At 44.7% G+C, this 21,633-nt stretch overlaps 3 protein-coding genes across 3 annotated transcripts; all 3 read left to right on the top strand.

The window, feature by feature from the left end:
* Window positions 1-4,060: 4,060 nt before the first annotated feature.
* Window positions 4,061-7,201, top strand: ppp1r27a (protein phosphatase 1, regulatory subunit 27a). The gene is made up of 3 exons (XM_056287253.1): window positions 4,061-4,978; window positions 5,112-5,262; window positions 5,985-7,201. The coding sequence occupies exons 1-3, from the start codon at window positions 4,543-4,545 to the stop codon at window positions 6,103-6,105; spliced, it is 708 nt and encodes a 235-aa protein (XP_056143228.1). The 5' UTR covers window positions 4,061-4,542; the 3' UTR covers window positions 6,106-7,201.
* A 1,391-nt stretch (window positions 7,202-8,592) lies between these two features.
* mcrip1 (MAPK regulated corepressor interacting protein 1) lies at window positions 8,593-16,691 on the top strand. The gene is made up of 5 exons (XM_056287257.1): window positions 8,593-8,688; window positions 9,346-9,438; window positions 11,829-11,947; window positions 15,531-15,635; window positions 15,732-16,691. The coding sequence occupies exons 2-5, from the start codon at window positions 9,431-9,433 to the stop codon at window positions 15,794-15,796; spliced, it is 297 nt and encodes a 98-aa protein (XP_056143232.1). The 5' UTR covers window positions 8,593-8,688; window positions 9,346-9,430; the 3' UTR covers window positions 15,797-16,691.
* A 350-nt stretch (window positions 16,692-17,041) lies between these two features.
* Window positions 17,042-20,129, top strand: alyref (Aly/REF export factor). Its single transcript, XM_056287252.1, has 6 exons — window positions 17,042-17,413; window positions 18,865-19,014; window positions 19,170-19,317; window positions 19,418-19,481; window positions 19,572-19,746; window positions 19,834-20,129. The coding sequence occupies exons 1-6, from the start codon at window positions 17,174-17,176 to the stop codon at window positions 19,846-19,848; spliced, it is 792 nt and encodes a 263-aa protein (XP_056143227.1). The 5' UTR covers window positions 17,042-17,173; the 3' UTR covers window positions 19,849-20,129.
* The last annotated feature ends 1,504 nt before the right edge of the window (window positions 20,130-21,633 follow it).

The following is a 21,633-nucleotide window of genomic DNA, read 5'->3' as shown; positions in this document are numbered from 1 at the left end:
GTATAATGAAAATATCGTGACAGCCCTGGCTTGAAACCAGATTAAATTTTCAAATTCTGAAGAAAGATCGTCTAAGGTTTGCGGTTCATATCGCCAAGACAGCATTCGCCTTTCACAAGATGTGTTATTGTATGATCCGGCATGTAAACCCTTGATACATTTTCACTGAGGGATTGTAACCTCTGTTTATTTCATTTCAGCATTCCGAATCTCAAACGAGGAGGAGATCTCGTCTCTCCCTGGGCCATGGAGTCTGCTCTTTGGGTTTCAGCTCTTGTTACTTGGTTTCTGAGAAGGAACCATGTGCACTTGGCTTGGCCTCCTGCTGTTTGTTGTCAGTGCACTCCAACGCTACTGACAGTGGTGACTGCAGCTGGCATCGGAGGCTCTGTCTCAGCAGAGGAATGAGGATTACTGGCTCCTAAATTAGATTTAGCCTCCTTTTTTTTTTCCTGAGCCCAGCACGCGTGCTGTAACTGGATCCTTCTCAGCTCCAAGTGTGTATCTCCCACCGGGCTTGAGAGATCCAGGCTGAGACCGAGCCATGAAGTGTTTACTGTCAAGTAATCCAGGTGTGTTCATCTGCTGCCGCTCTCTCGCCCCGGCTATAAACATACCACCGCATCCGCTGTCACCCACAAGGCCGTGCGTGCCAGGGACAGTGCAATATTTTCTGGGAAGAGCGTCATGAAGTCATGCACATGGAGCAGATGAGCACAAACACCAATTTATTATGAAGACACCTCTAACCAACTTGGCAGAAGAGGTGTGTTTTCTAGACATAATGTGCCCGAGTTCTGTTCGTAATCCCTGTTCAAGAGACGCGATATGTTTTGCAAACATATCTTTCCACAGAATTATTTTCACAGAATGTAATTCAACGAGACAATACAGCCATGCTGCAATGACCTTTCTGACTGACTGCCTGAATTCATACACAGCTATGCAAGAGCTGACTAGTTCATAGAACTTGCTATATTTTCAGGACATGGATTCACCAGCCTGCTTCATACCTGTTTGCGATGCTAGCTGACCGGTTTGTTAAATGTGCGGCCTACTGGTAAGCCGCTGTGAGAGATCAACATTAGCATGTACACTGTGACGACTTGGACTTCCTGTCTCCCAAACTGTTGTGCCGTTACTACCACATGCCTCCTCCGATACATGTGGAGTCGCCAGCCGCTTCTTTTCACCTGACAGTGAGGAGTTTCACCAGGGGAATGTAGCACGTGGGAGGATCATGCTATTCCCCTCACCCTCCCGAACAGGCGCCCTGACCGACCAGAGGAGGCACTAGTGCAGCGACCAGGACACATACCCACATCCGGCTTCCCACCCGCAGACACGGCGATTTGTGTCTATAGGGACGCCCGACCAAGCCGGAGGTAACACAGGGATTCGAACTAGCGATCCCCGTGTTGGTAGGCAACGCAATAGACTGCTACGCTACCTGGGTGCCCCCATTTTGTCATGACTTGATTATAATTGTCAATGCAACGTGCGTAAGGGATTCAAGACCACGTACCATTTGGGCCCAAGTCCAGGTTTACATGTCAACCAAACCCCTCACCATCAGATTCTTCTTATTAGTCCCACCTGGATGTTTTCAATGCAGACTGGCCTCTTGGTAATTTGAGAGAGCAACATTTACCCTAAAGGGCATGTGTGTGTGTTTGCGCATGGGTGGGTGGATGGGTGGGTTGTGTGTATGTGTGTGGGGGGGGGGCGGGGGCGGGGTCTGTCTATATATAGAGGGCAGCAAGTTAGGTATGGGACGTAATGCATGAGCGTTCTTACAGGCGCGCATGTGAGACCGATGCCACAGTGAAACACACCAACATTTTCCACCAACTGTGGCCCCGCTTTCACCGGGTGTGCAGAATGTTATGGATGGGGAATGGGGTGGGGGTGGGGGGTGGGGTTGGGGAGGGGTGGCACCATTGCTCAGGAAAGCCCACCCCATCCCCCACATCGGACTGCCATATGAGAAACTGTGGAACTTGATAGCAGCTTCAAAAATTCAGTACCCTGAGCCGTGAACATTCATTTACTCTCCCCTCAATTTGTCTAGACACGAGCTCTAAGCCGCATCCCTACGCCGCTTCCCCGTGCAGGCCGATGAGACCGGGCTGAGTATGAGAGAGATGACCGACTGATGGGCAGTGGTGCTGCGCTGGGGTCACCAGCAATCTTCGGAGAAATTCATTGGCTGTTTACTCTTAAGAGTTACTCGAGTGTTATTCTCCCTTACCTGGTTGAGTAACAGAATAGTGACTCATCTAAATGAGTGTGAGGTGTAAGGGGTGTTTACCCATCTTCATTCAACAGCGGTTCTGCAGAAAATATGATTTTGTGACAAGATTTTGTGTCCTCAGGCGTCCGGGTGGCGTGGCGGTCCATTCCATTTCCTACTAACACGGGGATCGCCGGTTCGAATCCCCGTGTTACCTCCGGGCGTCCCTACAGACACCCGTGTCTGCGGGTGGGAGGCCGGATGTGGGTATGTGTCCTGGTCGCTGCACTAGCGCCTCCTCTGGTTGGTCGGGATGCCTGTTCGGGGGGGGAGGGGGAATAGTGTGATCCTCCCACGTGCTACGTCCCCCTGGCGAAACTCCTCACTGTCAGGTGAAAAGAAGCTGCTGGCGACTCCACATGTATCGGAGGAGACATGTGGTAGTCTGCAGTCCTCCCCGGATCGGCAGAGGGGGTGGAGCAGTGAAGAGTGGGGTAATTGGCCAGATGCAATTGGGGAGGAAAAGGGGGGGGGGTGCCAACTAAATGACAGAGGATACAAAATGAATGGTCCATATTGGTTAGATGTACAAAGCTAGGCATCTGTAGTGTGTGGTGCAATAAAATAAAGTAAAATGAAACCTGTATGGGAGTAAATCTGGTCCTTATGCAAGAATGTTCCTTTGAGCATACTACGCAGGGGTGTCTTGGTAAGAAGCTGGTGGACGGTAGCCATGTTATTTCCTCAGCCACCCCTTCCAGCTTCGACGCAATGTCCAAGTCCACTTACAAAGCTGTTGGGATCCAGCTATGACCAGCTCTCTGCCAATCTCAGAAGTCTGCAGAGGGACAGCTGCTGCCACCGACCAACCAGCACCAAGCTACGGAACCATTCACACACGGCCCATCGTGGGCTAAACTAGCCCCGAGTTTAGCTTGGATAGGATTTTCGGCGGAAAGACAAACATCCGCACTTGACCAAGCGATACAAGTCGAAAATTTGACTTGAAAAACGATGAAATCTGCAGAACACGTGGAGGTGGGGGGGGGGGGGGGTGCAGCACTGAAAACAGCTGTTTCTCATAACCAAAACTGTGTGACTTTCGGTGCCGTTCAAAAGACGGGGATTATATTTAGCAACTTTTGATTTACGTTCCCGCGGCATGTCAGTTGACCAACACTACACTCCCACAGTTGACATCCGCGGTGTCTGAATTTTATTTGTCTGGCTTATCTTTACGCAATAAACTCACATGACGGACGGCAAGTCCATATGTGGATGACAAGAGCACGAGTTAATGACACAAAGTCACCCATTAAAAGCGACCACACACCCAAAGAACTGTTTGGAGACCTTCTCTGTGGCCTATAAATGAATGATATAAATATAAACGGCCAAATAGCAAAGAAGCAAGAACAAACCTACATAATAAAGCAAACTGAATGTTTCTGCTGCAAATTTGAATTTATAATAGTGACTCTCACACTTTGACCCTTGCTGTTGGACGCGGTACCCTGAAAACTGAGAAATGACGGCAGAGACGGCCTCCAAAAATCATACCTTATATGTATGTGCTGTTTGTTTTTACTTTCCCTCTGAGTGTTTTCCTCCCAGCCCTAACATTGCTCATAGCTGCTTGGTTGTTTATGTGGTACGGGATGACTTGAGCAAGACTCGCACAGATCATTATGGTTGTCAATATTTTTCATGGGGTAAGGGGTGGGGAGTAGTGTCATCGGGCATGTGACTGGGTGGTGGGAGGCACCGGGCAGAGGCCACTCGTTTCGAAGCTCAAGTCACTTGATATTAGGACCCCAAAATAGCGCTACAGAGAATATATAGGGACCCTCTCCCACCTTCTCCATCAGACGACCACCCGGTGCAACAGCCAAGGCGCCGTGTCAATAAAATCCCACATTGGGACGGGAGAAATCACAAGAGACGAGAGAGAGAGAGAGAGAGAGAGAGAGAGAGAGAGAGAGAGAGAGAGAGAGAGAGAGAGAGAGAGAGAGAGAGAGAGGGCAAGAACGGCAGAGAGAAGGGGAGTGAGAGACTGGGGTGAAGCAAGGCATTTGGAAAGTGTTGTGTGTGCTGCAGGACGGCATAGCGGAGGGGGCTACCCCGGCTGGAAACTAACAGGATAACAGGGGAGTGAAGGCCAAGGACAGGACAGCAGCAGAGGAGCGGAAAAAGGAAAGACTAAGGATATTTTTGCTCTCTGGTTGGATTGCGGCATTGTCTTGGATTTCTCCCATCGCTCCTCCGGGGCCGACAGCACAAGAGGGGGCAGAGCCGTGTCCGCTGCAGGGATGAAGTACGGCTACCATGTACCGGTGTCATCGTACACGCGCAGCTCTCAGTACACGCCAAAACACTACACCCCAACCCATTACACTCCGACACACTACACACCAACTCACTACACACCCACATACACCTCCATCACAAAATACAACCCAACGCACTACACCACATCACACCACACGTCCTCACATTACACACCCTCATACAAGACCACATCCACATACATCCCCTCGTATAGCAAAGGATCGCGGTACACTTCAACACGTCACGCGCGAGCACAGGAGACCCCCGCGCCTGTCATACCTGTCGCACCCGCAAAGCGGACCGTGCACTTCCCCAACGACATCGTCTTCCAGGATATCGTCAGACACGGAGATCTGGAGCAAATTGGACGGTTCCTGAGAGCAAGGAAAGTTCGCGTGGATACCCTCTTCCCTTCAGGTGAGTGAGGACTCCCCTCTCCTCAGTTTTTCTTCCAACGGTCAGCAGTTTTGACAAGCCACATCAGGTTTTACAGGGTCTTGCCTTGAAACCAACTAACTGGGGTGTGTATGCGTCGTCACGTGTATGGCAGGTATGGCAGCGCTTCACGAGGCTGTCCTGACCGGGAACCTGGAGGTGGTTAAGCTGCTGGTGAAGTACGGAGCTGATGTTCATCAGAGAGATGAAGATGCCTGGACTCCACTTCACATGGCCTGCAGTGATGGCTTCCCAGAGATTGCCAGGTTATCCGTCTACTTAAACCTTTGTAGAGTTTTCTGTTGACTCGGCATCCGTGTTCTCACATTTGCCCCCCTCCAGGATTCATATCTATACAAAGAACATAGCAAGGGCAGTATTGAAAAGCAGTCAACAGAAATGACTCACGACCAATATAGGTGGTTAGAGGAAACCCTATGTAACCAATCATATGCTCGATGTGGTAAGCAACAGGCATTATAAGTCCTACGTAACACTAACACGCCTGAATGAGGCCTATCGGAGGGGCACAAAGGAAGTGATCAGTACAAAACTTGGCCAGACCTGGATTAGCATATAAACCACTTCAACCGGTGACTAAGAGAACTCCGGTTGGGAACATTTTGTGGAAATGTTTGTGGACACTGGTTTCCCCAAGTGACGTGGATTTTGTTCAATAATAAAAGCGTGAATTGAGCACTTGAGTTTTCACATTCCGTCTATTATATCCATCTACATATTTTCTTTCTTTCTACCATGGATATAGTTGGACCAACATTTAGAAAGATGCAAATTTATAACGTCAAACCCATGTAACTGAGCAATTCCAGCACCAAGAGAAGCTTTGCATCACGTGATATATTGCAGACCACTACAGCTATTGTTGAAGATATAAAATGCATCAGTTGTGCAAATGATTAACCATGGCATATTTTCCAAAAACTAACTCTTTGATTGTTGTAATTCTGTCATTTATCTCCCCACACAGTTACCTGCTGTCTATGGGAGCGAGCACTGAGGCGGAGAACGAGAGCGGAGAGAAGCCAGCTGACCTCATTGACCCAGACTGCAAAGAGCTAGCTAAACTGTTTGAGACAGGCTGCGTCTGACTGGGCCAAAATTGGACCTGGGGGAGCTCAGTTTAAATGGATAGAATAACTTTGGACGGACTGACGATTAGGGGGCGAAAATGTTATGCAATGAGAGCAGGATACAGTGCCATGCAAACCTGTACCCGGGCCGAAAAGGACAACCGGGTGTAGGACCATGCTACTGCCCGTGCAGAAGAAGATGATTGTTTGATTGTTTTGCTTTTTATTTTCACAGTTTTGACAGTATTTTTAAAGTATGAACTTTAAACTTTGTAAAGCTGTTTTTTTTTTTTGCCTTTTTGGAGGGTTTGTTTGAATATTTTTCTCCATTTGGTGCTTCAGTTTTGTTGTGCTATTATTGTATTGCCAGTGTCTTCACATGCTTATAGTCAGCACAGCATCTTTCTATTTTCACCCTCAGCTCATGCCGTACAAGGTTAATTGCCACCATATTACTGCAATATTTACAATTTTTTTTAATGGTGCAGGTCTTAACATAGATTATCCTTCGCAAGAATTAAATGAGATTAAATTCCTTCCTTATGGTTTAAGCCTTTTAATATTTGGGCCATCCATCCACATGAGGCAACCGCTCCTTTTCAGTGTGCTGGTTGCACTTTGAAACGCTTTGATGGACTGGCGGCCTGTCCAGGGTGTCTCTCCACCTGCCGCCCAATGACTGCTGGGATAGGCTCCAGCATCCCGATACCCTAATTAGGATAAGCGGCTTGGATAATGGATGGATGGATGGATGGATGGATGGTTGCACTTTGAAACCCTGCTTCCTTTTTACTGTAAAAACTGGATTTGAAATAATGAATTGGCCTGAACTGTTTTTGTCTTACACTTGGAGTCGTGCGTCCTTACTGCTGGGCAGAGAGAGGGACATCAAAACTAATTGTTTAATTGCTAGACCAGAAATCCATTAAAAACAATGAGTCATGCACTTGTAAAGCCATGCTGCCAACTTAAGTATTGCTGTTGTTGTTTTATGTGTATTGGAAATAGTGTGCTGAAATAATATGAGTATCAGCAGAGAAAGTCTTATAAATTCTTCCTCAATTGTTATTTTTGTACATGTTTCATAAATAAAGCCACGTTTTATAGATACGGAGCAAGATGGTGGTGTATAATCTGTTACAGAGTAAAGAGTATTATTAAAAGTGGACCTCAAATCCTTACATTTGCTATCATCAGTTCTGATGGAGACGCTGCTTATTGATGCAGGACAAGTTGGGACTAGGCTCTATGAAGCTTTTTTCTTTCTTTCTTCAATTTGTAAATACTGAGAGTAGACCTGTACAAAATATTTAAAAGTATAAGAAGTAGATTTATATAAACCCAATGCATATCAATCGTTCTGCAGTCAGTTGAGTTTTAGTCTCTTTTAATATGATTTACATGTATATATGATTTAACTTATTCCGAAGCAAATGATTAACATTGAATATCCCAAAGGAGGAGAAATGAGTGTGGGGGTATTAGTTTATATACGTGAGTCAAGTCTTTTGATTTGAGCAAAACTCCATTAAAGAGATTCTTTTGCATGTGAACGTGTCTCACGCAAAGGAGTTTGAGAAATATGAAAGGAATAATGAAATATGAAAATAAAATAGTAGGCACCATCAGGGGTGCCTTATTCCTAGTGTACACAACACAATTTTATTATATGAGCTTGCTTTTACGACTTATGAAAATGATTAGCCCTTATCAGTGGCAGACTCGGGCTGTTTGAGGGGCAGAGGTGGGGGAAAATTAAGAAATAAAAAGGGTACCAGCTGTATGCGGTGGGGGCACCAGCGTGCAGAAAGTCGTGATGCATTTATGGTCCCGCTGGAAGAGCACCCATTAATGCAATGGATCATGTTTTCCCCACTGGAAGGGCACCCTAGGGGGCACTATGTCACATTGTCTTGCACACTGGGCCAACCTAGAGGGCACTTGGTCGTGTTTTATCTAACGTTGCGGCATCCAACAGGGCACTTTTGGGGGCGTTTTTTCGAACATGCCCCCCCCCCCCAACCGTATACCAGCGGTGGTCCTTAGTCCTGGGCACGTTTTCCACCTTGGTCATTGCCCTGAGCTTCACGGCAGAGAAAGTTTACGGGGGTGGGGGTGGGGGGGGGGGTGATAAAAAGACAAATTTTTATTGTATTGATAAGATGACTAGATCGAGAAAACCTCACAGGTTGTAAGTTGTACACTGAATCGGTTGACGAATTAATCATCCAGGCAAAAACCAAAGAACAAGATGTTCTAAAATGGGACCTCCGGTTCAACCTTCTTTGGTTTTCTTACCTGGATTATTGAGAAGGCACCGAGACATCTTATCGCCTCGTTTACGATATAGCTGGCAAAACTCAGCAATTCGGTTACTTCCCTTGATCTCTATCGCGACCCGTCTTTTCTAAACACAAACGTATTTGTTTGGAAAGAAGAAAAATATATCACATTCACCAACAGTCACCGAGCGCTTTCACTTCCCTTCCTCCCTTTAACCCGGAAGTGATTGGTTGGCATTGGCAACGTTTTAGCCAGGCCTCACTCGGAGCGTATAGATTGTCTGACTAAAGAAAGCGAAACAAATAATCAAGAGAAAAGGTTTGTAAAAAAAAAAATATATATATATTGAATTTCTTACCCTTGTTGGCGTTATTAATCCGTGTACACGTGATATCAGCAGAGCCGGCGAAAGCTCTCTAATAAATATCAGGAAACAGCAACGCCAGTTAAACGCCTAGCTAGCTTAGCCGTTAACTTGGACAAGACCTGGAACTACGCGAATTCCTAGCCAGCGTTAGCAGCCTAGCTAGGCGTTATTGTGTGAGCCCGGCTGACCCGTAGCTGCGATTCGAAAGAATGGCGGACAGGCTAAAATTGGGCGTTGTTTTTTTGACGAGGAGACCCGAGGTGGTTTTTACACATATCGGTCTGTGGCAAATCCAACCGCAGCGTTGTCCGGTGTGATGGTGTGCTAATGTTAGCCGAAACGTAAACAACAGCCCTGCTGGCTAAGCTGACGTCGACAGTGGCCGTCCCGTGTTTTGTGTTCCTTAACAACACAATCTGCTATCTTCACCTGGGCGCCAGCCCGTAAATGATTAAACCCCCCCCCCCTTGTCACAACCTGGCGCTTTCCTGTCCTGTCATAACAAGTGAGCCGTGTGGTTCAATATTGCGCCCTCGTAAAACAGCTTCTGATTGTGAGTTTTGCCTTTCTTTTCACTGGTGTTGTCGCTTCATTTTTATGTTTCTTAGAACTTATCAGAAGATATCAGAACCTCCGAAGTCTCCAAATCATTCACCATAGAGGAGCGAAGAGCAAGTGCCAACCACAAGCAGGATGACCAGGTCTGAGAATCTGTGGGCTACAAGTATTGTTGCACCAGCACTGGTTCCACTAACAGGTGTTGGCCCAATGGCAGACTAACCATTTTATAATGGAGAGGCTCAGCGATTCTAACAACCAAGCACAAAAAAAAAGATGTTTTGATGATGATGATGAAATACTCTATTAATTTAGTAAAAGCCGTGATAGTATTTTATCAAATTCAGTTAACACATTAAGTAATAGATTGCGCAAATCTTCCTTTGGTTCCGTTTCTTTGGCACTGCCAGAATTGTTAACACCGGCCAATTTTCTCAGACGAGTCCTGTGTATTGACAAGGATTCAAAATCAGGAAACTGTCATCTTGTACTGGCAGTCCTTTGTTTTGAGATGGAAAGCGTTTCCTTTAGATAAGTAAAAGTTTTGAGACTGTTGTTTATATACTGTCATAACTGTGACTGTGACTTGTGCATAGGAAAAGGTCTTCAACTTGATAGCAGACTGATACTGAAATTAGATATTTGCCAGGTAATAGGGTTAATTATCAAGACTCAATACCAGCAAAGTGCTGTGATCATTATTATGAAAGGATATTATTGCATTACAGATTTAGCTGAAAAAAATGGCAGTTAATCATATCAGCTTGTTCTTACACAGGTTTTACTGAAATTTTTTTTTCTTTTGGTCAAAAATTGTCTATATAGTAAAAATGCATATAGTGTTGACTTTAGAATGTGTAGAGATGCACTCTTTAACCCCTAAAAAAGCTCCCTCATATTAGGAAACTGGTCATCAGGGCGAAGTCTTGTGTAAGATATTCAATGATCAATGTGGTGGCCAATGATACAGAGAAATAGCAACAAAAAAAAATGTCAATGAGACGAAGATCCTTCAAAATAAGATTTTTATTGACGTATCAACAAAGTCTGAGTCGGTCTGCAGAATGACTGGAGTTCAGACAAAAGCCTCCCTGTCTTTATACTACTTACAAATCTAGTGAACAATCTACTTGCGTCAATCAAGGTCCTGCTTTTAATCAGAGACCTTGTTGATCGGGACGTATTCGTGGAGCAGGAGCCTCTCTATCGACACAAGGATGTTTTCAGTCATCCCCTTTGACAGTCTAATGGTGGTCTTGATATGCTACTGCTACTACTATTTTCTGCACAATAATGGTTACACGTACATAATGGAATCCCACTTATGCTACCTTTGGGCATAAACAAGTTTATCTTCTAATAACTTTCTGTCCTTGTTATATGGCGTTGTGCTTCTTGCCACAATTGCTTATCACTCTAATCACATGAAATGACAGATACCCACACGTGCCCTTACGTAATACCATATCAACCTTCTAAGAACTATTGAAACTGTTTCAAACCTCAGGGTTCAAGGTTATCTTTATTGTCCCACTAGGGGCCAGTGTTCACACGATGTCAGATTACAAAAGGACAACGTCAACACTAAATCACAGAACTACTGCAGGGAAATGCAACAAATATGCAAGAGTGCAAATGTGCCAGGTTAGTTAGTGCAAGGAATGCAGCCAGAGTGCCAATTTCCGTTAAGCATATGGAGCAATGGAGTGGAAGTTCCTGGGAAGTTTGAGCTATTGCTATCAGACTGTCGTAATTCAGAATTGTATTTAGTATTTCTTGGTTTCTTTTCAGTCCAAGAACTTTTTTTTTGAAGTCATGATCTTTTCGTCCTTTTAAACATGAACAATTAAATGAAATCGCTCCAAGGCTTGTCACAACTGCAAGATCAGTCAAGCTAATGACTGTCAATAGCTGGGCAGCAAGCACAGTAGCCCAGTGGTTAGCACTGTTGCCTCGCAGCAAGAAGATCAAGTCAAGTCAATTTTATTTTTATAGCCCAATATCACAAATTACAAATTTGCCTCAGGGAGCTTTACAGCAACACAACATCCTGTCCTTAGGTCCTGGGTTCGAACCCCGGGCCGTCCCAGGTCCTTTCTGTGTGGAGTTTGCATTTGCATGCGTGGGTTTCTGTCGGGTGCTCCAGTTGCCTCCCACCATCAAAGACACATGTTAAGGTTAATATTACTTTCTATGCCCCTGACCGGGGCATGGCAAAAAAAAAGAAAAGAACTGGATTTGGTCCCCAGGCGCTGCACGGCAGCTACCCACTGCTCCTAGCTACACAGCTAGGATGGGTTAAATGCAGAGGATGAATTTCCCCACAGGGATTAATAAAGTATATCTAATATCTAGCTAATCCTATCCCCTTGAAAACCGAGTGATTCCCTCAGCGGAAAAAGGGAGTAATACACCTATTATTTTTGTCAGATTGACCACTATATATTTAACTATGCTGCATGTAGAAATAAATCATTTATATTTATCTGTGTATGTATTTCTCCTTCTTTTTTGTGTGGATATGGTCATGAAGTGCATCGGCTCCCAGGATGGTGAATAGTTATAAGCGGACTTCTAGTCCCCGGTCTCCTACTAACAGCGGGGAGCTCTTTACACCAGCACATGAGGAGAATGTGCGTTTTATTCATGATAGTAAGTATATCTTCCAAGACTGGTATATGTAAAATAGAACAGTCATTAAAGCTCACTTTTGTAGACTTACTATTGAGTATTTGATCTTATTATGTTAATTATTAACCAGTGCTATATCCTTTCTTTTTCTTTTGGCAGTTTTATTTATTTTTACTGCAAACATTAACTTTTACTTGGTTGTTTTAAACCGGAGGGTGTGCTCCAATTATCAGGGCATCACATTGCTCAACCTCCCTGGGAAAGTCTACTCTAGGGTGCTGGAAAGGAGGTTCCGACCGATTGTCGAACCTCGGCTCCAGGAGGAACAATGCAGATTCCGTCCTGGCAGTGGAACAATGGACCAACTCTTTACCCTTGCGGAAGTGCTGAGGGAGGCATGGGAGTTTAACCAACCAGTCTACATGTGTTTTGTGGACTTGGAGAAGGCTTACAACCGTGTACCCCGAGGCACTCTGTGCGGGGTACTGTGGGAGTATGGGGTACCAGGGCAGTTGCTACAAGCCATCCGGCCCTTGTTTTACCAAAGTGAGAGCTGTGTCCATATTTTTGGCACAAAGTCAAACACATTTTCGATGGGTGTCGGACTCCCCCAAGGTTGTCCCTTGTCTTCGATTTTGTTTGTGATATTCTGGATGGGCTCTCAAGGCGAGATGAGGAGGTCAAGGCCAAGGTGAAGACTATGTCCATTTTGGGAACCTCAGAACTGCATCTCTGCTCTTTGCAGATGATGGGGTTTTGTTGACTTGATCAGAACGCAACTTCCAGTGTGCACTGGGGCGGTTTCCAGCTGAGTGTGAAATGGCCAGGGTGAGAGTCAGCACCTCCAAGTCTGAGGCCATTGTCATCTACCGGAAAACGGTGGATTGTTCCCTCCAGTTTGGGGATGAGTTGATGCCTCAAGTGAAGGAGTTCAAGTATCTCTGGGTGTTGTTCACGAGTGAGGGTAGGATGGAGCGGGAGATTGACAAGAGGATTGGTGCAGCATCAGCAGTAATGTGGACATTGTACCTGACCTTTGTGGTGAAGAGGGAGCTGAGCTGGAAGGCAAAGCTCTCAATTTACCAGTCAGTCTTCGTTCCAACCCTCACCTATGGTCACGAGCTTTGAGTAGTGACCGAAAGGGTGAGATCGGGGATACAAGTGGCTGAAATGAGTTTTCTCTGTCGGGTATCTGGGCTCAGCCTTAGAGATAGGGTGAGGAGCTCGGACATTTGGAGGGACCTCGGAGTACAGCTGCTGCTCCTTCATGTTGAAAGCAGCCCGTTGAGGTGGTTCGGGCATCTGATTAGGATGCCTTCTGGGTGCCTTCCTTTGGAGGTTTTCCGGGCATGTTCAACTGGGAGGGGACCCCGGGGTAGACCCAGAACTCGTTGGAGGGACTACATGTCCAATCTGGCCTGGGAACACCTTGGGATACCCGAGGAGGAGCTGGAGGGCACTGGGGAGAGGGACATCTGGAGTGCCCTACTTAGCTTGCTGTCACCGCAACCCAACCCAGACAAGCGGCTGATGATGAGATGAGATGAGATGTTTTAAACATACATATGTGTGTCCCTAACTGTGGAGCATTTTGTAAGATTGTGTTACAAAAGTGCAACACAACATTTTTTTGGTAACCAAATATTACTAGAGCAGAGCATGCCTGCTGGGATACATATTCTGGCACTGGTTGAACCCTCCATTCAAATGTTCCAATGGGTTGACTTTGCACTCGTTTTGGCTTGGATTTCAGTTGGTTTTATCATATCCTCGCAAATGGGGGCCCTGAATTCTCATCTTATTTCCCACTGCTGATGAGACTTTTGAATATGTTAAAAAGTATGGATGCCTTTCACAGAAAGTTGAATAAGTTCATCTGGACACAGTGTTTACTGAAAGAAATGTTTTATCACTTATCTAAGTGACCTCTTCAGTCTCAACTGACTGCAGGTATCCCCACCCTTATAAATAATACAGTGGCATAACGACCAAAAACAACTATCAGTTTCATATGCCAATTACCATGACCACTAACTAGAGTTACAATGGCAATATCACAGAGGATTTGGGAATAGTTGCAATTACAGCATTGCAATATAGCGACAGATGTACTCTTATCCACCCCCCCCCCCCGGTTCAGGGATGGTTGTTCCCTCTTCACATAGGTGGTGTGAGAGAAATTAATATATGATGTCTTTGTGCATGCTCAATAATCCAGGTCAGAAAATCAAAGAAAGCTGAATCAGTTCATCTGGATACGTTTATTGACAAGTACGTTGCATCACTCATCTAAGTGACCTCTTTAGTCTAAACTGACTGTAGAGGTCACCTTTTCCACTACATGGTACCAGCTCGACTCGACTCGCAGTGTCATTTTCCATTACCGTAACAGTACCCCCTCAGTGTAGCTGGTCTGGATTGATTTTGGTACCTGCTCCAGTTCTTTTTTGGAACCTCGATAAAGGTGGTACCAGAAAAGTGGTAACAGTTACCAAAATGCCGGTACTTTCCAATAATGAAAAATGAAAAAGTCGAGTCGAGTTGAGTCGGTACCATGTAGTGGAAAAGGGGCATTAGATGAGTGGTGAAACATATTGTCAATAAATGTATCCAGATGAACTAATTCAGCTTTCTTTGATTCATATATGACGTTTGCTTACTTTTAATCTCTGACCATGTATGACCTATACCATGTTTAACTTTATTTTACATTGCTTAGAACTGTTGGTTGATAGCAGAGGAAAGTATGAGAAACTCACTGAGTGTAGCAAGTCTGTACACAGTAGTTGGAGAAATGACCTTGGTGAAATGTGAGCTGTAAAGCATGAGATAAGGAGCGGAAGAACAGACAACTGCTTTATAAGAGAGACTGTACTGTACTGATTGGCGTGCACTTAAGTATCTAGACTTGTGCGTCTGTTCATGAACATTTTAAAGTGACAATACTGTAAGAGATTTTTGTCTCACTCCTCATTTAATGTCAGAGTGGAATTAAATAATTACCACGACAGATGGCCTCTTTGACTCCCCATTCAAACCAGCGTTCCTCCCTATCAAGGATGTGCACATCCTCATCCCTTGAAAGAGTGGCCGCTGGCCTGTAGATGGATGTAGACTGCGGAGTCCTGGCCTGATGTGTTAGCTCTTCTGTGTTGTGCCACGGGGGAGTCCTAACAGTACATCTTTTTCCATTTTACAATGCTGAGTTTTCTCCAATCCTTTGTAAATAATACACATTGCCATTGTAACTCTAGTGAATGGTCACTGCAATTTGCATGTTTCAGTCGTTATGCCGCTGTATTGTTTATAAGGGTGGGAATACCTGCAGTCAATTGAGACTGAAGAAGTCACTTAGATTAAAACGTTTATTTGGGATGGGGCAATGTACATTAATGAACTTTTGAAACAAATGTAAATGTACCCAAGTTAGCGAATATGCTAGTTTCCATCAGCAGTCCCTTTGCCTGATGTTGTTAGGCATGAGGGATGAAACGGTTCTCTCAATAAACATTGTGTCTAGATGAGCTGATTCAACTTTCTGTGATTTCCTTACCTGGATTTTTGAGCATGCATAAAGACACGGGTGCCTTTGCTCTTTTTACAGCCTGGCAGTGTGTGCTCAGAGATATCAGATCAACACAAAACAGTGAACGCAATGACCGTGGACCACAGGAATACGTGGAAAAGAACCCTAATCCTAACCTGCATTGTAAGTGCTTGAATTTGATTTCCTTTGTAGCAACTTGGCGACAAGAGCGAGCATGAGTTAAATAACAGCATTCTTTTTTTCTTTCTGTTCTTTCAGCTTTCACACCAGTTGACCTGAGTGACCTCAAGAAACGCAACACACAGGACTCCAAAAAGTCCTAGTCTTTCCTGTGATGGTCCAGCACCCTTTTTTCACCTATTATCGTCAGAAGCTCTTCCTTCATCAGCCCTCTGTCAGCCAGCAAGTCAGCCCCCTTGGCCAGTCTGGTTCACAATACCAAGCCCCCTCTAAACCCCTAACCTAGGGCATTCTTACCTACTGAGCTAAAAAGCTCAGTAGGTAAGAATGCCGGCTTTCCCGCCAGAGATCGGAGGTTCAGACCCCTGGCTTAGACCTCCTGATGCTATACAAGCTAACTACACCTCAGATGTACGTCGCTTTGGATAAAAGCATCTGCCAAGTGAAAGTGTAACCTCTATTCCATCTATCCTGTCCTATCTCCTTTCCTGTATTTACCCCCCTCCCCCACCTCTCGCTGAATGAGAAGAAATACAAGAGGATGGGCATCTTTAAAAAAAAAGCCCCTTTCCCCACAGTTTATATCTTTTTCAAGTTATGAATTCTTCATAATGTACATTATTTTTTATGTGAATGAGACTGATGCAAATTTTCACGAAAATATGCTGACATCAGATGCTGAGATACAAAGTGCTCACAAGCACTCTCCATCGGACACAAAAAGACTGCGATGTTAAACACAAAACACGTTTCTTTACAAAACTTCTATTATTACCTTGGAAGAGAATTCCGAAGGGCTGACTTCTATTTTATTGTTTTTTTTTCCAGTAATATTGAAATCAGACTTCACGGGGGCAAGCTTTGGGAGCCAAATACAATTTAGAATGCCAACATTTTGAATATTAGTTCCCCTTGGTCAAAAAATTGACTTTGAGTAGAGGTTTTTCCTAGTATGCTGCCCTTATTTGATGCCCCGACCTTGACACAAAACATTGAATAAAAGACTTTTAATATAACCCTAACTGGATTCATCATGCATAGAAATTGACCAGGTACAATAAATGCCACGGGTGATGCCATTATTCATATTGACTGCTGAGCTTCAGCACGAACTTTACAATCACCCCGTCATCGTGAAAATACTTTGTTTATGGTGGAGCTGTATACAGATATTCATTGGGGAAAAAACTCAAGTTATTTGTATTGAACGGGCTGGTGAGATAGTGACCTAAATACTTGACACAAATTTTAATTGATCAAGGACTCTGGAAGACGCGCGTTCGGACCTTAGACAATACCAGCACGCTGTTCGGGGGCGGGGACACCGACCACTGCGGGATGACGTCACGCGTACGCACGGTACGTACGAGGCGACTATAGGCGTCAGCCCTTGCCCGCCGTCGTGATCTTCGTCGAGGCATTTGCGGTGTAGAGAAATAGGACAAGGGACCAAACGCGGCTAGGGTGTATATTTATACATTCATATTTCGCTGAAAGTTTAGCAGTATTGAAAAAGCATAATGACCGATAAAATGGATATGTCTTTAGATGACATAATCAAACAAAACAGGCAGCAGAGAGGTGGAGGCCGCGGTGGAAGAGGCCGTGGCCGGGGAGGCGCAGGCGGGGGCCGAGGAGGTAGTGTTGGGCGACTCGGAGGCACCGGGGGAGGATTTGGAGGCCGAGGCGGCGGATCCGGCCCAATGAGGAACCGACAGAACCTGAACCGCGGTAGAGGCAGACCGGCACCTTACAGCAGGGTATGAGAAAATTAGAGGAATGGGCAGAAAAAGGAGAACCCTTGGCAGCCTGAAAATGCCTAGGTGACATCCTAATCTTCAATAGGCTTGCTAGCTACCATCTAGCTAGCTTGCTAGTCAACTGAATATAGCATGGCTAACCGCCGAGTCTCCCCTCAATAATAACGAGGAGGGCTCTGTAAATTGCGGTTAATCGTAAATGGAAGTTGTATACATAGTATGTCCTTTCCCCCTACCCATGTGTGTTTCACCTTTCTGAAGACGAAGCATTTGGATCAAGCTAGCTTGTTAGCCATGTTGGCTAGCCAGCTAATGGATCGCCGAGGCCCTGACAGCGCCATTTTGAATCCAGCATCTACAAGCCATCATTTTTCTTCTTCTTCGTTTTACAAACCGTCAGATTAGTTAGAGTCATCAACTCCCAGTAGCATCATCCCACTGTTGAAGTGATGGCGAAACGAGACCACGTCATCGACCAAGATTTGTTTTTCGTCGTTTGTTGGGAGCATATTTTCATCGCTTGCTGGCCTGGTGCAGTGGCCCCGGCGGCCTATTGTTCGGGAGTGGCTGGCGGGTTTAGTCGACACCAATTTGAGGGGCTCTCTACCATTGTGGCTTTAAATTTTGTGTACAGCAGTGGACTTAAAAACCTCCTGTAGTGTTCATTTGATGCCATCACTCTTAAAAGTGAATGAGTCCCTAGTCAACCAGGTCCCAGTCAAAATGGCGTGATTTCAAAATGGACGTTCAGATAACCGCCATTGCATAATATGGATAGATGAGCATTGTAATTACTTTTTTTTTTTCCTTCTACTCCAACCCTCACTCATGGACACTTATGTCATGCGAGCCTCTTTTTTTGGCTTGTGTAAAGAACTCTTGGGCAAGCAAGGAAATCGAGCAACGCTGGAGGGGACGCTACTTCAGAGAACGCCCGCCCTGTACCCCGAGGATCAGTTCCTTCGAGACGGCTGTCTGGAGGCGCAGATGGCAAGAGCAAAAAGATCGATTACTTTGCTCACAGTAATTAGTAGGCCTTAATGTGAGTCGGCTGTGTACAAAGGCTTTACAGTCATTTTTAGATTGTTAGGCTATGCCATGTCAGAGTTGTCACTGACATGAGATGTCACTACTACTATTATCACAGTCGATGCATAGCACAGTCTACAAATCCTATTCCCTTGGGAGAGAAAAAAAAATATCTACCTGATACAATTTTACCTTTCTTTGATGTCAAATTCTTTTTTCTTTTTTTTTTCTGAATTGGTTTACTTGTTTGTAGTGGTGGGGTGGGCAGGGAACATTGGGGATCTTGATTGGGGAGCTGAGTGCCCTGACCCTGTTGGAAGTGGAGCCCCTGCTTGCCCCAACACCCAACCGTGTGGACTCTGTGATTGACAGAGACAGGGGATCCTGAAGTCAGCAGGTGCGTTCTCTTTCATTTGTTGCAGCCAAAGCAGCTCCCGGATAAGTGGCAGCATGACATGTTCGACAATGGCTTCAATGCCAGTGCCGGAGGCGGCGGTGGAGCTGGTGTGGAAACTGGTGGAAAACTCCTCGTCTCCAATCTCGACTTTGGAGTTTCAGACGCAGACATTCAGGTACTAGCTTTGTTGCTTGACCGCTTTGCATCCATCACCTTGTGGTCATGCCGTCACATGGTGGCGTCTGTTTACTTATTGACCTGGGGCAATGAAGAGACTGGAATTACAGTGCAAACATGATTTACCCCATAGTTGATTTGGTCTCTTCTCAGGAACTGTTTGCAGAGTTTGGGACTCTGAAAAAGGCAGCGGTTCATTACGACAGGTCTGGAAGGAGCCTGGGCACTGCAGATGTCCACTTTGAAAGGAGGGCAGATGCTTTGAAGGCCATGAAACAGTACAATGGCGTCCCACTTGATGGTACGTTCATGATCTATCTGTTTTGCTTACTTCGAGACAAAGTTTTGGAATTATTAAAACGGACACCCCCCTCCCCTCCTTTTTTTTCTATTTTTTTCAGGGCGCCCCATGAATATACAGCTTGTTACCTCACAGATTGACACACAAAGGCGACCTATGCAGGGGTAAGTCTCAACTTGGCATGCTTTAAAAAAAGCTTGATGATCCCTGCAAATATTGTGACTAAATTGATACTTTTTTTTAAAATCTTTAAGCCTGAACAGAGGCGGTGGAGGCATGAATAGAAATCGCGTCGGTGGTTTTGGCGGCATGCAGAGAGGACGCGGTCGTGGTGCAGGTAGAGGCAGAGGTCGAGGCAGCCGTGGTGGAAGCAAACAGCAGCTATCTGCAGAAGAGCTTGATGCCCAGTTAGATGCCTACAATGCCAGGGTATGTTAAAAAATTATTACATAAATGATTTATCAATTAAGCGGCCTCTTCTTAGCAACCATCTTACGACAACTTTTTTCTCTCCAGATGGATACCAGCTAAGAGTTGAAGCCATTCGTCCACTTGTCTTCTCCTGCCTCCATTGCAAAGCAGTTGTAACAGCATTGGATTGTGCAGGATAGTTTACATTTGGATGTGATTTGAAGTTTGTTTTAACTTTTTTCCTCCTTTTAAATGCTCCAGTTTTATACCAATTTGTTTATTTTTTCGTTTGAAGAAAAAAATGGTTTTGACTGTAGGTTACAGCTGTTAGATGTCCCCTGTTTGTTACCCAGTTCTTTTCCTGTTGATATAATAAAACCTACAGTATATATTAACCATAATCTGTCTTTGCCTATCTAAGTTTGTTTTATTTCTATTTTATCTGTGGGTCAAGTCATCTGGAAAATTTACAAAGTTTAAAGTTACATTAAGATTGATGGGGTTGTGGGGTGGGTGTGTGCCATTTGGTTTAACTGGCGTGTCAAATATTGGGTACCAACAAGGGTGGGGAAACCCTTTTTCAAAGGAATGCCAGCAGCAGGAATTATCTTGAGTCTGTATCGGCTGTAGATTAAACAATGGCAGAAGTTGTAACACTCCTCGAGGACAGGTTGCCCTAACACTTAACATTTCCATTTGGGTTCAGCCATGCCAAGCAGTGTAAAAGATTATTTACTGCTCACCATTGTCTGCTAAGCTTTTGCTATGTGGTACTTTGTTTACTCCATGCACAGGCCATTAATTCAAGTTAGGAAGTAGAGTGGAAACCATGTCCATTCCACACAAACGGACACTGCCAGCCAGGTTTTGGAGTGCACCTAGTATGAGGATTAGGAATCCAATCTGGCTGACTGACTATTACCTAAAAGAGGGTCAATGGAAGAAGAATTGTCTATTTGCTCAGAGACAGTTTCTTTGATACTGCAGTTGATCAGAACCTGTGTACAGGAAATCGTATGTATGATCATAACTAGGCTTTATATTTGTCTTATTTGGCCAATTGCAAGTGCAAGCAAACTTTCATCTCACGGAAAAAAACACTGAAACCAGGAGATAATCAGCTGCACATTTGTGGTAAAGTTTTACATAAATGCAAATTTTTTTAACCAACATTAATAATTCCAGTGTGATTACACTGGTTTATCCCCATTTCAACCATATTCAGCCTTCCTATGACCTATTGACTGAGTGGTTATCGACGTTCAGGCCCGGTTTTCGAAAGGACGTTACTCCGGCACAGCCACTAGATGTCCTCTAAATCAGTGGTTCTCAACCTTTTTGGGGTCCTGGACCCCCTGCGTGTTTTTGATCTACCCTGAGGACCCCTCCACCTGATCTTGGGGGAGGGGGGTTGCAATTTGATAGAAACAGTAGAAACTGCATTTTAAATTGCATTATAGCATTTATTCACTCTTTGGGGCAAAAATAAGAGCTTTCAGTTATAACTTAGATATAGTTAACATAACAGAATTCTTATGCAGTAACTTTCAGATATATGTAACAAAACAGAATATGTATTCAGTAACTTTCAGATATATGTAACAACAGAATTTTTATGCAGTAACTTTTAACAATGCAAACGGGAGCGAGATCTCTTATTAAAATACAATAAATTACACTTGTGAAACAGATGTAATTAGAGAAAAAAGTCCTGTTACCCTTTATAGTTTAGGTAGATAAAGGTCTCAGTCACATTTGAGCAAAATAATCCTATTTCTATAAATGTCATAGGATCTTTTTTTTAAAGATATTTTATTTTCACTGACCCCTTGCAATTACACCATGGACCACTAGGGGTCAACTGACCCCCGGTTGAGAAACGCTGCTCTAAATCAATACCAGCGT

Source organism: Lampris incognitus, chromosome 10, assembly GCF_029633865.1.
Source record: "Lampris incognitus isolate fLamInc1 chromosome 10, fLamInc1.hap2, whole genome shotgun sequence".
NCBI classification, from domain to species: Eukaryota; Metazoa; Chordata; class Actinopteri; order Lampriformes; family Lampridae; genus Lampris; species Lampris incognitus.
Note: the sequence above shows the minus strand (reverse complement) of the source record. Positions and strands in the feature narration are given on the sequence as shown.

Bases quoted from the DNA above. Each gene is read 5' to 3' on its own strand.
- alyref (XM_056287252.1), top strand. From the start codon at position 17,174: ATGACCGATAAAATGGATATGTCTTTAGATGACATAATCAAACAAAAC. The intron at 17,414-18,864 runs GTATGAGAAAAT...CATTTGTTGCAG, and splicing joins GACCGGCACCTTACAGCAGG to CCAAAGCAGCTCCCGGATAA. The intron at 19,318-19,417 runs GTACGTTCATGA...TATTTTTTTCAG, and splicing joins CAATGGCGTCCCACTTGATG to GGCGCCCCATGAATATACAG.
- mcrip1 (XM_056287257.1), top strand. The intron at 11,948-15,530 runs GTAAGTATATCT...CTCTTTTTACAG, and splicing joins TGTGCGTTTTATTCATGATA to CCTGGCAGTGTGTGCTCAGA. The intron at 15,636-15,731 runs GTAAGTGCTTGA...CTGTTCTTTCAG, and splicing joins CCCTAATCCTAACCTGCATT to CTTTCACACCAGTTGACCTG.
- ppp1r27a (XM_056287253.1), top strand. From the start codon at position 4,543: ATGAAGTACGGCTACCATGTACCGGTGTCATCGTACACGCGCAGCTCT. The intron at 4,979-5,111 runs GTGAGTGAGGAC...CGTGTATGGCAG, and splicing joins GGATACCCTCTTCCCTTCAG to GTATGGCAGCGCTTCACGAG. The intron at 5,263-5,984 runs GTTATCCGTCTA...CTCCCCACACAG, and splicing joins GGCTTCCCAGAGATTGCCAG to TTACCTGCTGTCTATGGGAG.